At 40.7% G+C, this 14,019-nt stretch overlaps 1 protein-coding gene across 1 annotated transcript; it reads left to right on the top strand.

The window, feature by feature from the left end:
- Nucleotides 1–12,348: 12,348 nt before the first annotated feature.
- LOC113352643 lies at nt 12,349–13,808 on the top strand. The gene is made up of 4 exons (XM_026596442.1): nt 12,349–12,763; nt 12,873–12,979; nt 13,061–13,405; nt 13,548–13,808. Exons 1-4 carry the CDS (start codon nt 12,349–12,351, stop codon nt 13,806–13,808), a joined length of 1,128 nt encoding a protein of 375 aa, XP_026452227.1.
- Nucleotides 13,809–14,019: the final 211 nt, after the last annotated feature.

Here is a 14,019-nt window from a genome sequence, read left to right as displayed (position 1 = left end):
TAGGTGAACAAGAGTTTTGGAATTTTTTTTCCTGAATCTGAACCTTCAGAAATACACAAGCATACTTCAACTTTAGTTTTTTGTTGTTTGAATCGACCAAAAGTCCCGAAAAAGAGAAATTTTATAGCTTGATTTAGACTATGCCAAACACGTTCATCTACAAGATCTGAGGAACACGTAACTGAACTTAGTTTTAATGTTTGTGAAGGTACAAGCAGCCGAAAATTTATTTCAGGGTATACAAAGTAATATTCAGCTTAGTCGATTGAGTCCACCATTTTTGTAGTCGAAGTTGCAGTTCAAAATAAGCGAAAAAACATAAGTTCGGGTAGGAGAAAATTTTGTTACGTAAACAGACTCAATATATAGTTTTTTGAGAAAAGTTAGGTTAGGAGAAAAAAAATTGCGACGTAACCGGGCTCAACATATAGGTTTTCACAGAAAAGTTCGGTTATGAGAAAAAAAATCGACTTGATCGAACTCAACACTTTTTTTTATCTTAAAGACTAAAAGTTCGGTCAAGATTTAAAAAAAGAAATCGACTTAACCGAACACAACAATTTGTGTTATATACAAAAGTCTGGTTAGGCCTCAAAAAAAAATTCTTCCTAACCGAAATGTTCTTCGTGTTCTTCATTTCTGAAAGTTTGTTCACCAAAACTAGGGTTTTTCTAAAATTCTCCTGAACCGAACTATCCATTTCCACCCTATTTTGATGAGTAGTACTCAAAATTTTCAATAAAAAACGAATTGAAAGTAACGGGTTTATGACTGATACCGAGAAATGAGTTTGTTTATAGAAAACGATTAATTGACTGTGAAAATTCTACGAATCGACGAAGACGAACGGTTTTAGAAAGACGGAAAAAAACAAACAAAAAAATTTCAGACTGCAAGTTCCGCTACCTTGTTTAGGTGTTGTTTTTTTTTTAATTAATGAATTTTGATTAGGTTAGATGTATATAAGACTGTGTTTAGATGGTAATTAAAAATCAAATTAGAGTTAAGGATAAGTAATTTATTTCTACACTTTAGGACACCCTTCGTCGGATGGCCTAATCAAATCATTCACCCACAAAAAGGAGTGATGCCGTTACCTAAGTAATTAAATTAGCTTTCACAGCATCATCTAATCAGTGTATTACATCTTCAACTACTACAATTTCATTCTGAATCATTACACTTTCACGTCAACAAAATGGAGGCCCACTTCGTGCGGGAAGAAGACGTCGGTTTTATTTGAGCTTGGATATTAGTTACAAAACGTGGAGGTAATAATCAAATCAATCACAATTATTGAGTCAATGTGTTTCAAAGCTTTATGACGCTAGTGGTTAATGAAAATGCAAAAACAAGTAGCAGCCTTCAAAATAGATTTTGTGCGCTCCGGGAGTTTATGAGAATTTATGTTGGCCCTTGAACACGACTAACAAAGCTCATCTTGAATTTCATAGAAAAACGAATGAGTAACATCATACATTTTTAATCATTTTGATTAATCATAGTAGCTTATTATTCATTAATTCCTAAGATTTTGAAAATTATGGCTCGTAGTGGATATTTTGAAGCCAACGTCATAGCATTTAGTCGCGATGAATGCTATGAAATCTTCGAGGAATGCATTAATTCCTTAGATTTAATGTTGATTATGTAAATTAATGTAATGCATGTTATGTCACAAATTAGATTATGTTATGTAATGCATTAATTTTAGCATTAATCTTAAAACGATCTTTTGGGCATCACCCTGGAGGGGTACCATGATTTGCATTTGACTAGGCTATTGGGAAGTGATTTGAAACCCCTTTTATCCAAATAATTTTCCTAATGGAAAAGTTATTCTTTCCAACTAAGGCAGTGTAATAAAAAAAAATTCTTGCTGACCGAGATGTTTTTCGTGTTCTTCATTTATGAATGTTCGGTTACCAAAATCAGTGTTTCTCTAATATTTTTCTAAAATTCTCTCCAACCGAACTACTATTTGTAATTTCCATTTTCACCCAATTTTGATGATTAGTACTCAAAGTTTTCAATAAAAAAACGAATTAAAAATAATGAATTTGTGAGAAGATATCTACAAATGAGTTTGTTTATCAAAGATTAATTAATTGACGATAAAAATTCTAATGAATTGATGATGTGGTACGGTTATAGAAAGAACGCGCGATTGGGGATATCAAAACTAATTGGGGGATATGAATTACTTGCCCCAACCAAAGGTGTCTGCTAAGGGGTGTTTTTTGGGGCGAAAATACTAAAACACCCTTCCCTCAAAATAAAAATTAAAAAACTTAAAATCAAAAAACAAAAACATGTCCCCCATTTCCATCTTCACCTCTTATTAATCTCTTTTAAGGTTAGGGCTTTAAAACCTAAATATTCCCCACTCCCTTTCAAATTCTAAATTTTTCCCATTCCCTTTCAAATTCTTTTCTCCTTCTCTGCCAGCTCCTCACTTTGGAAACGATTTTTTTTTTAACATTCGGGAGTGATGAAGACCATGCCGGAAGTGATGAATACCATGCCGGAAGTGATGAAGACCATGTCAGAAATGATGAAGACCATGCCCGAAGTGATGAAGACCATGCCGGAAGTGATGAATACCATGTCGGAAGTGATGAAGGTCATGCCGGTATAGATGAAGACCATGCCGGTATAGATGAAGACCATGCCGGTAGTGATGAATTCCATGCCGGAAATAATTTTTTTTTACATCGCTGGAAGTGATGAAGACCATGCCAAAAAATGGTGCCGGCATGCTTGGTAACTAACATTCAACGCCGTAACTTGATGCCGGCATGCTCGATAGAAATCTATCAATGCCGGTATTCAAGTGAAAAAAAACAAGTTTCTGGATACTTTACATCATGTGCCGACATAGAAATTTAAACATCATACCATGCCGGTAGCAGTACCAGCATAGAAATTTAAGCATCATACCAGGTCGAACACAGCCGGGAGGGGCTACGCCCCCCGGACCCCATGGATAGCGTGCCGACATAGTTTTTTGGTTGAATACTATGCCGGCTTCAATTCAAAATGGGGGATAAGCTTTGTGCCGGCATGAACGTGGTATGAATACCATGCCGGTATGGATGCTTCCGGCATGGTATTCAAACCACATCCATGCCGGCGCCGAGCTTTTTCAGCTGCAAAAATGGTGGATTCAAAGAAAAAAAATCAAATTTTCAACCTCTTTGCAGCAATTCTCTCTTCACAATCATCCTCCATTTTCACCAAAAAAAGTTCTCTCTCAAATATTTTTTCCCTCCTTCTACTCTCACCTCACTCACCAAAATTCAAATAAAAATACACACTAATGATTTAACAAAAAATCTTAAGATTTTACCAATTCTAATTAACTATTAAACCTAATTAATGAGGGGTAGATTAGGAATTAAAAAATAATTAGATACGGGTGACCCTAATTTGATATTTGGATCCAATTTTTATCTTTTTCCTCTATCCCCCAATTGCACGTTCTATAGAAAGGGGTAAAAAAAGAAAAGGAAAAAAAGAAACAGACTGAAAATTGTGCTACCTAGTTTAGGTTTTGATTGTTCTTTTTTTGTTAATGAATTTTGATTAGATTAGATGCATATAAGATAGAGTTTAGATGATAGTTAAAAACTAAATTAAAGTAAAGGGCAAATTAGTCATTTTAACGTTGTAGGACACCCCTTATAATTGTTGGGCACATTGTCACGATCTCCGCAGAAAGGAGCGGTGCCAAAAATTCGATTAAAATTAATGCTCACCCATGCTCACCCTATAATTAAGAATTGCCTCAACTATAAATTAAACAAGGGAATGTCTCCAGTCTCCATTCTCTAAGTTAAGTTAGCCTCATGCGGTTTTCATCTGTCTCTCTTATTCTCCTCTTCCCGGTATTGAACTTCTCAGTAACTCACTTGTTGTAAATAAAGCAAGTCATCAAATGGAGTGTGAATGGAATCTTGGTTTTGTCTGGGAACCTCCATGGGATTCAACCAATGATCTTCCTCAGATTCTCAGAGCATGATGGTATTTTCTCTCATAAGTAAGTTTTATCATCCATTTAATTTTTATTTCTGGAATTGGGATATTGGTTGAGTTTTTTGCCATTGAATCTCTAATTAACCCTTTAGTTTTTCCAGTCCAACTTTTTTTCTCTTGCAAACAAAAAGAATGAGTTTTAGATTCAATTTTTGTAATTACTGAAAATTATCATGACTTGTTGATCTGCAGAGACATGGTAGGATTGGCAGTGTGGTAGTCTCATGAAAAACATTCTGTGGAAACACCGGGGTGAAAAACCAAACTTGATGGATCAATCTCAGCAACATTTCTTGGTGTTGGTGCACTTGATTCCCCTTGGACAAAACACCTAGGCAAACCGACTGTAACATCACCTTCTGGTATCGCCGTAATCGATTGACCCACTCCATCTTCGACATTTACATCAGGTCTTGAAGCATTCGGTTCAACAGGACCTGGTGACCTTATCGGGGAACCTACATCCCTATTCCCTTGAGAGATTACTAACAACCCTTCTTCTGCATGATCCTGACTTCTTGACATGCTTTCTTCATTTTCTGGATTTGTAGGTTCTGCATGTTCTTGATCAAGAGAAGATGTAAGAAGAGGATGACTCTGATTAACATTAATTATTTTCTCTCCTATCCATTTTAATCAAAGGGTGTTGAGAGCGAAAACTCTCATTTAATTTTCATTTCTGGAATTGGGATATTGGTCGAGTTTTTTGCCTTTGAATCTCTAACCCTTTAGTTTTTCCAGTCCAACTTTTTTTTCTCTTGCAAACAAAAAGAAAGAGTTTTAAATTCAATTTTTGTAATTACTGAAAATTATCATGACTTGTTGATCTGCAGAGACATGGTAAGATTGGCAGCGTAGTACTACCATGGAGCAAATACGGAAACTGGATGGTCTACATGAAAAACATTTGATTACCGCAAAACATTCAAGTTTCCGACATGTTCTTATCTGCATTCGATTCATCTTCTTTTGTTATACAAGTTACCTCATCCGAAGAAAACATCAGAGTAAGATCCTTATAACCTCGTACGAATAAACAAGAAACTCAGGTTACTTGGAATCTTGTTTATCCGAAATTAAGGACTTATTTTTTACGTAACCATCGATCGAGATCATGCAGAAAGTAGGATCATTAGAATAAACGACAGGAATAATTTTCTGTATAAAGCACCCTTTTATAAATCGCAATTAATATTTTCCGTGATAAATTTGTTCGTATTTTTCCGGCTATCATTCATGTATATCGCCCCGTTTTATGCCTTCCCTGTTTATTCTGAATAAGGGAGATGATTGGACTATTACTTGTGGCGACAACTTTCTCTAATAATGTTTGATACGTTTTATGATTTTTCTATTTTCGAATATTACTAGCATAATTCCTATTCAACTATCATCATTGCAGATATTTCATGAAACACCAGGCCCGGATGGAATCAGTAGGATATTTAAAAGGTCTGCCGAGGAGGTCCTAGCATACATAGAGACAAAGAGACAAGCTCCTGAGAAGGGAGAACAACAGGAAACTATCAGTGTTGTGAAGAAGAGAAAGCTAAATGAAGTATACGGCAGTCAGAGTTCCCATTCTGAGAAGGGAAAAGAGCAGGAAACTATCATTACTGAGAAGAGGAGAAAGCTAAATGAAGTATCCGGCAGTGAGAGAGTTCCCATTCAGGGATGGCTGTGAGAGTTTCCATCCAGTAGCAACCATTTTGGATGGAAATTAAGTAGGGTTAATTCGAATAAGAACCTGGGTACGTAGGAGGACAAGGTTAGGGCTATATATGGAGAACTATGGAGATCGTATCAGCTGCAGTTTTGAAGGCCTCAGAAATGTACAGTTGATGATGATAGTGAAATTATCAAACTTAACAGGAAAGTTGTAGTGGAGAAAGATGCGGAAAGATTGCTTCATGGACCAATAGGGTAGAAAAGGACTTGCAACAATTCAAGATTACAAGAAGAGGACCAATAGGTGCAAATATTTAAGTGTTAGAGAGTTCGATAAATCACACCAAGATAAAGAAATTAGACACTACAATTATCTTTACTACAACAAGAAACTTCTATGTCCGAGGAAGAGCTTTTCACCATCACCGCAGATTTCTTCATTCTGATTTCAAGACAAAGGAATTCAATTGCACTAAATGCAGTATCCATTACAATCTGCAGATTGCAGGGAGCTGCCTGGAAAGCGGGAGGAAAGGCGTGGAGTTCCTTTGTTGTTCTGAACAGAAAATACCAACTCGTAACTTGTAACTGTTTAAGAACCCCAAGAAGGAGTTCCGTTTCCACCGAGTGCTTGCCCACTAGCGAAACCCCTCAAACAGATTTGGTGCTGATAAAGAGTTCCAGTTCCCGTTACGTCATCGCCATTTCTTTTTGCAGAATGATGTTCTGCAGTATTGTCCATAGCATGACAACCCTTCACACTCTTGTTACTGGCACGGTGACCACCTAACCCTTGGTGAGTGGGGAACACCTTTGTACAAACTGAACACTCATATCCCGCATTAGAACTCTACGCCAAGTTCTCATTCACATGTTCTGACCTGTGAGGCTCTTGCTCTTGTAAATTGTTCGCAGAAGATACCAGGGAACCACGTCTATTAGAAAATGATAGCAACAGTAATCCTGTTGCAACTTCCACATCTAGATTAGTTGCCGCTAGTGGTGGTCCCCTGTTGTCATCTGCTAATGGAATTGCTGGCCGTGCAGCATTGGGTGGTGGAACAGTACCACCCCATTCTCCGCTCTGGATGCGCCCGCATATGACCATGTACATCTTTCCATGATGAGAATTCCTTACTGCATTCATAACAAGACGGGAGGCGCTTAAGGTCTGGTAATGGTTTAGATGGCTGACCCTCCTTATTACCAGTTCTGATGCCTTTCTTATTCTTTGTGGTCTTTTTAGCCGATTTTGTAGCAAAACCAGGGTGAAAAACCAAACTCTTTGATGGATCAATCTCGGTGATATTTCTTGGTGTAGGTGCACTAACAAGTTGACAGTAAAAAAAGCCAAAGGAAAATGTCATGTAAGATTAAATTGTTTTACATTTTAGTAACCCAGGAATTGAATTGTTGAACTAACAGAGCGAATGTGGATTTTACTTTTGTTCCTTCTTCGGTCAATGATATGCCAAAAACTCCCATTGAGACTATATCTGGAGCCTTTTTTTTTTTTGATCGGTCAAAAGGAGAATTCATTGAAAAAGATACTTAAGGGGTACCTAAACCCAATAAAAATAACCGAAACAAAAAAAGGAAACCGAAAGGGTGATTCGGTCACCTAAAGAAAAACGAAAAGAAACAAAAGTACAAGTAAACCAAGAAGGTCTTGTGACCTTGCTTCTCAAAATCAAACTCAATGAGAATGATAGAAATTCGTATCCCACAATGCTATCACCATGTTGGCCGTTTAGTTTTAGACTCCGCCCAAAAGAAAGCTTGAATTTTGATATCTCTAATCAAACTTGCCAAATTTCTCTTCTTGTTGTTGAAGGTCCTTGCATTTCTTTCTTTCCAAATGCACCACCATATTGCAATCGGTAAATTGTTCCAAATGCGATTAAGACACTCATCACCCAAATCACGACTCCAAATTTTTATAGACGTGGCGACATTAGAGTTGTAGGTTCAATGGAAACTACATCCTTCTGCAAAATATGTCCAAATACTCTTCGTCCTCTGTTGAAAGGTGAATTTGATTTTGGTCCTACCCGTTCTAGTCACACCAAATGACCTCACACTTTCAAATGTGGTCCGAGAGAGAGTCCCCTTCTATTGTACCTTGTCCTTTCTTTTATAGGCTTTCATAAAAGCCCCCCTTTTTTACTACATCATGACACATGTCCTAACACCTCTTAATTACTCTTAATGCCATTCTTTAACATAACCTTTCCCTTCTTCATTAATTCCTCCCTTGTCCTCCCATCTTCATGGGTATTTCCTACTTGGACTTGGGTTTAGTCCCCAAGTCCCCATACCACAACCCAAGTTCACCTCTATTCTTAGGGGCACCCCCAACTCGTTAAGGGGGTATTTTTTCATGGATCAACATTAGTCCCCTGACTATTGAATTAATTATCAGATAATCTAATAGTCAAAGAATCTTCTTTTGGGCGCCTCCCTGTTTCCACAACAGATTTCGTTATCTCATTGAGTCCGTGATTGTGAGCGACATTTCGACTCCCCATCGTGCAAAACCTCTCTTCTTTTTCAGTTTCTGACGGTTACCATTCCCTATTCATAACTGCCACGTTCGACCTTGAAACCCCCTATATATTGAGCTGTCAATCTATTTATCCTTCAATACCTTTCTTTCTTCCTTCCTTCTAAACACACCCATACGCTCGCCATGTCAATCTATTCATAACAAGACGGGAGGCGCTTAAGGTCTGGTAATGGTTTAGATGGCTGACCCTCCTTATTACCAGTTCTGATGCCTTTCTTATTCTTTGTGGTCTTTTTAGCCGATTTTGTAGCAAAACCAGGGTGAAAAACGAAACTCTTTGATGGATCAATCTCGGTGATATTTCTTGGTGTAGGTGCACTAACAAGTTGACAGTAAAAAAGACAAAGGAAAATGTCATGTAAGATTAAATTGTTTTACATTTTAGTAACCAAGGAATTGAATTGTTGAACTAACAGAGCGAATGTGGATTTTGCTTTTGTTCCTTCTTCGGTCAATCATATGCCAAAAACTCCCATTGAGACTATATCTGGAGCCATTTTTCTTTTGATCGGTCAAAAGGAGAATTCATTAAAAAAGGTACTTAAGGGGTACCTCAACCCAATGAAAACAACCGAAACAAAAAAAGGAAACCGAAAGGGGGATTCGGTCACCTAAAGAAAAACGAAAAGAAACAAAAGTACAAGTAAACCAAGAAGGTCTTGTGACCTTGCTTCTCAAAATCAAACTCAATGAGAATGATAGAAATTCGTATCCCACAATGCTATCACCATGTTGGCCGTTTAGTTTTAGACTTTGCCCAAAAGAAAGCTTGAATTTTGATATCTCTAATCAAACTTGCCAAATTTCTCTTCTTGTTGTTGAAGGTCCTTGCATTTCTTTCTTTCCAAATGCACCACCATATTGCAATCGGTAAATTGTTCCAAATGCGATTAAGACACTCATCACCCAAATCACGACTCCAACTTTTTATAGACGTGGCGACATTAGAGTTGTAGGTTCAATGGAAACTACATCCTTCTGCAAAATATGTCCAAATTCTCTTCGTCCTCTGTTGAAAGGTGAATTTGATTTTGGTCCTACCCGTTCTAGTCACACCAAATGACCTCACACTTCCAAATGTGGTCCGAGAGAGAGTCCCCCTTCTATTGTACCTTGTCCTTTCTTTTATAGGCTTTCATAAAAGCCCCCCCTTTTTTACTACATCATGACACATGTCCTAACACCTCTTAATTACTCTTAATGCCATTCTTTAACATAACCTTTCCCTTCTTCATTAATTCCTCCCTTGTCCTCCCATCTTCATGGGTATTTCCTACTTGGACTTGGGTTTAGTCCCCAAGTCCCCATACCACAACCCAAGCTCACCTCTATTCTTAGGGGCACCCCCAACTCGTTAAGGGGGTATTTTTTCATGTATCAATATTAGTCCCCTGACTATTGAATTAATTATCAGATAATCTAATAGTCGAAGAATCTTCTTTTGGGCGCCTCCCTGTTTCCACAACAGATTTTGTTATCTCATTGAGTCTGTGATTGTGAGCGACGTTTCGACTCCCCATCGTGCAAAACCTCTTTTCTTTTTTCAGTTTCTGACGGTTACCATTCCCCATTCATAACTTCCACGTTCGACCTTGAAACCCCCTATATATTGAGCTGTCAATCTATTTCTCCTTCAATACCTTTCTTTCTTCCTTCCTTCTAAATGCACCCATACCCTCGCCATGTCTAGTAGTTCTTCTAGTAGTGCGTCATCTAACGAAAGTAATGAGTCCGAACAGCCAAATAGCGCAGGCTCTGAAGAGGCAGAGCATCCTGATCAGGAAGAGGTCATCTTGCCCGCCCCAGCGGATGGTAAGTTATATACGATCACCGAGTTTACGAGTGGTCCTGCTTTAAATTGCGCGCTGAGGTTAAGAGAATTTCGCGGAGATAAGCGCGTTTTCCCTCTAGAAGATATTTTTGTTTCTCGCTTTTTAAATCCTCCAGTGCTGCCTTACCCCGCTGCTCCTAAATGGATTATACAACCTGAATCGAAGAGCATGGATGCTTTTGCGTTCAAGACTATTCCGCGGATGGCCATTCATCGTGGCGATTATAACCGTCCCCTTATTGATATTCGGTCCAAGTCTAAGACTCATCCGGTATGGCCACATTGGGCGGCTCGTATGCGTTCCAACCCTGACCATGTTGCTGCACTTCAGAAGGCCGGTATCGAGGAAGCTATACACTCGTCTCTTAAGCGGGAGGTAAACAGGTGCATCCGCGATATAACGCGGCTCTTCTGTCGTTGGACCCCTCCTGTTCATACCCTTTTCACAGCATGGAGAGAAGCTACCATCGTTTTGGGGGACGTAGTCGCTCTTACGGGGTTGTCGATTCATGGTAGTCACTCATATGAGGAGGCGGCCATTTTCGGAGCGCTAAATGACGAAGACAAGGAATTGTGTACTTATCTGATAAAATGCAAAGACGATTCTCATCGTGAACTGGTTCGGAAGACACAAGTGCCCCCTGAACAGGCTAAAGGAAAGGAGGCTGCTCACAAAAAGGAGACGCAATCGTCCACCAACAAGGGGAAAGCTAAATTGGTAGAATAGAGGAAGGTGCCTCCTAAACACTCATCCGGTGTTCGACTGCTGTACAGCTCTTTTCGCGCGTATGAGGCGACTCATGGCTCGTCCGATCCACCAGAAACTGATTCCGAGTGGGTTATCAAGGTCAACCGTCGTGCTTCTTTTTCCCTCTGGTTGAAGTATTGGGCTCCCCAGATCGTTGACAAGAAGGTGCTCCCCTGTAAACGCAATGAGAAGAATCCTCGCGCGGAGTTAGCCGCTTTCATCTTGTTTTGGCTATGTCATGATGTGTTCGAATACAGTCCCCAGGATACCATTAAAGGTGAGCTTGTGCCGATGGCAGTGTTGTTGTCCCGAGGGATTTCTTTTCCACTCGCGCCGATGTTCTTAGGCGGCTTATACTGCCATCTTGATCTGTTCTGTCGAGATCTCCACACGGTAGGCTCATCTCATAAGATTGAGACCTACATCACGGCTTCCTTCATGCATGCCTGGTACTTGGAACATGTTCCTCCGTGCGCGCAAGAGCAATGACCTCGCCGTTCATCGTGAAGAAGATGTTAAACAGGATGACGGTTCAGTTAAGAAGCTTCCTGTTGTTTACGGATATCCACGGATGGCTCTATGGAACTTGAAGGGAAAGATACCAAAGGGCGATTTAGGCAGGAATTTGGATGTAGCCAAGGATTTTGAACCATTCCCTTACCAAGATGGTCGTTCAGGTCCGGCGCATTACGATTTTCTTGCTCCTTTTGACATAGAATTGGATTCTTCAAAGCCCTTATCGGAAGCATATTTTGATTCGGTGATGGTTGTGTTACCCAGTTATCTTCCTGGTTTCTATGCCGGTAAGTTTATCGCCATATCGTATAATTCTGATTGCGCAGCTCGGAAAGTAGGGTTCGATCAAGGGGTCCCTCATAGGTTCCCTCCTCCATATAGTTCTAACGCTGAGGACATTGTCGTTAGCTTCAACCGTTACGTCTTCAAAGGGACGACTCGTTTATTTGATCGAGGGATCGATTTTTCGTTCAACCAGCCCGTCTCCGCGCAGCCTTTGGCGGTTACCGAAAGGGCTCACAAGTATCATGATTTTTTAAGGCGTCGAGCTCTAAACTTTCTTTTGCGAAAATCATCTCCTCCTCGTGATATGACTATCCAAGATCTTCGGGAACTCCATGCGTCTGGCAGGATCAAGCTTGACGATGCTGTGGCTGCTGAGCATCGCCTTGTTCCCGCTAACAAAGGTCACTCGGATCCTGTGGTGACTTCTTGTGCCCTGCCCGAGGGTCATGAACCTGTGAGGCCAAAGAAGGGGTCGTTCTCCGGTCGAAAACCCCCCGGTTGAATATGAAGACGTCTGCTAGTCCTTCAGCGCCCCAGGTACTCGCTATTTCCTTCGCCTTAATTTTCCTGCTATTCATCATGTGTTCCACGCTTTATTTTGATTGAGATGGATGGTGGAAATCACTACCCCAGGGAGCCCCTTCTCCCAATCGCCTAGGGTGGAAAGCCCCTTCTTACGTGATAGAGGAATACTTAAATATGTCCGAGTGTGATTGGACGGAGAGCAGTTTGAAGAAAAAGGCTAGGCGGGAGGAGAATCAGTCTTATGCTCCGCGTCCTTGTTCCTCTGCTAATACTGCGCCTTTTCAGCCTCGTCAAAGTCATCAGAGGAGTGCGTCGCAGCTCCCGAGGAACGCGAGCGCCAGTCCAACTCCTTCATTTGTAGACCAGTTGAGAGATTTGGGAGTTAGCCTTCCTTCAGGGGCTGGCTGGGTGTCGTCGCGCCTTCACATATCGTCGATTCACCCTCTTATGACTGATACCGTTCGTGGCCAGGGTGAACTTCCAGTGTCTCCCAGTGCCGTTTTGCAATCAATGAGTCCTTCTGGGTCTAGTCGGTCAGTTTTTGGTGGGTCCTCATCCCACGTGGCGTTAGACGTCAATGATTCTGCAGGTAGTTTCTTATTTAATACATGTCTTTATTTTTGTTATTCCTCTCTCTTTGCCTTCCTCCTCTCTCTTATTTTTTCTTATAAATCTAAGTTGGTCTTTCGCGATGGTAGATATTTCTCACTTGTCAGGTTCCACTAGTGACTCTGAGTCCTCTTCTAGTTCCTCCACGTCTCTCCCTAAGGTTACCGATACTCCGCTAGGCTCGTCAATTACCGAGGTTAGTTTTTCTTCTCTCCTCTCTTCCATTATTATTGTGTTGTTTCGCTTTTCTGTTTTGACGGATTGCTATCGGTGCTAGGATATGGGTAAGAAGCGGAAGGAAGCTGCGAATCCCGATATGGACGGTGCTAGGCGCGTCGTTCCCAGTGGCGACAGATCTGTTAAGCGTACTAAAGTGGACAGCGGTAGCTCGTCTGTTCCCCCAGAGAAACAAGCTGATGCTCCCGTCACTAATACATCGACCACCCCCATTGTGACTGGAGACCCTGAGGACGCGCAATTTCCTTTTCCTTTGGTGGTGAGTGCTGCCGAAGCTGAGGTGGATCCTTTTACTCATACCCTCGTCCACGACTTTTGGGTTCCGACTGTTTTTGCTGCCAACTATAGGGACATCGTCGAGCGCGGCGGCGGTCATATGGCAAAGGCGGGTCTATTGGGTGTCCCTATCCTATGTTACATGACTCGAAATCTTCTGGAGATCGCAGACCAGCTTACGCGCGTAGGAGATGATCCTGTCGATGAGGCGAAGCTGGGAAGCTTCCGTGCAATCTGCGCTCAATGTTCAGTTTCCCATAGCATGGCTAAAGGAACTGTTGGTGAAGGTGAAGAGCCGCAATGATCCTCGCGGTCGCCTTACTAGTCAAATTTCTCAGTTGGAGGAGAGGCTGCAGAGGTGCTCTGAGGCGACTTCTAGCAAGAAGGTGGTGTTGGACCTGCTGCTTATCGACGTTGGTTCGGCAAATGACGAGGTATTGCAAGCCGAGGCCGCCAAAGCGAAAGTCCGTGCTGAGCTCAAGGAGAAACGGAGGGAGTTGGAGAAGCTTTAATTTGCTTGCAGCGCTCTTATGTTACTTGTTCTTTGTTCTTTTATTTCTCTTTGTTGGACTTGATCTTTGTTAGGCTTGATGTTTATTGTGGGATATTGGTGTTCGGATTAATTTCTTTTGTTGGTATTTCATTATGGGATATTCTGTTGGTGTTTATATTAATTTCTCTTGCTGCTGATATTTTATTGACTGTTTTATATTCGTGAATATG

The sequence above is a fragment of the Papaver somniferum genome, chromosome 2, assembly GCF_003573695.1.
Source record: "Papaver somniferum cultivar HN1 chromosome 2, ASM357369v1, whole genome shotgun sequence".
Lineage (NCBI taxonomy): Eukaryota > Viridiplantae > Streptophyta > Magnoliopsida > Ranunculales > Papaveraceae > Papaver > Papaver somniferum.
This window is presented reverse-complemented; position numbering and strand designations above follow the sequence as displayed.

What these genes read in the sequence shown, in the direction of transcription:
- LOC113352643 (XM_026596442.1), top strand. Translation starts at nt 12,349, where the DNA reads ATGTCCGAGTGTGATTGGACGGAGAGCAGTTTGAAGAAAAAGGCTAGG. An exon ending in AGACGTCAATGATTCTGCAG is followed by an intron (nt 12,764 to 12,872) that starts GTAGTTTCTTAT and finishes TCGCGATGGTAG; the next exon opens with ATATTTCTCACTTGTCAGGT. An exon ending in TAGGCTCGTCAATTACCGAG is followed by an intron (nt 12,980 to 13,060) that starts GTTAGTTTTTCT and finishes TATCGGTGCTAG; the next exon opens with GATATGGGTAAGAAGCGGAA.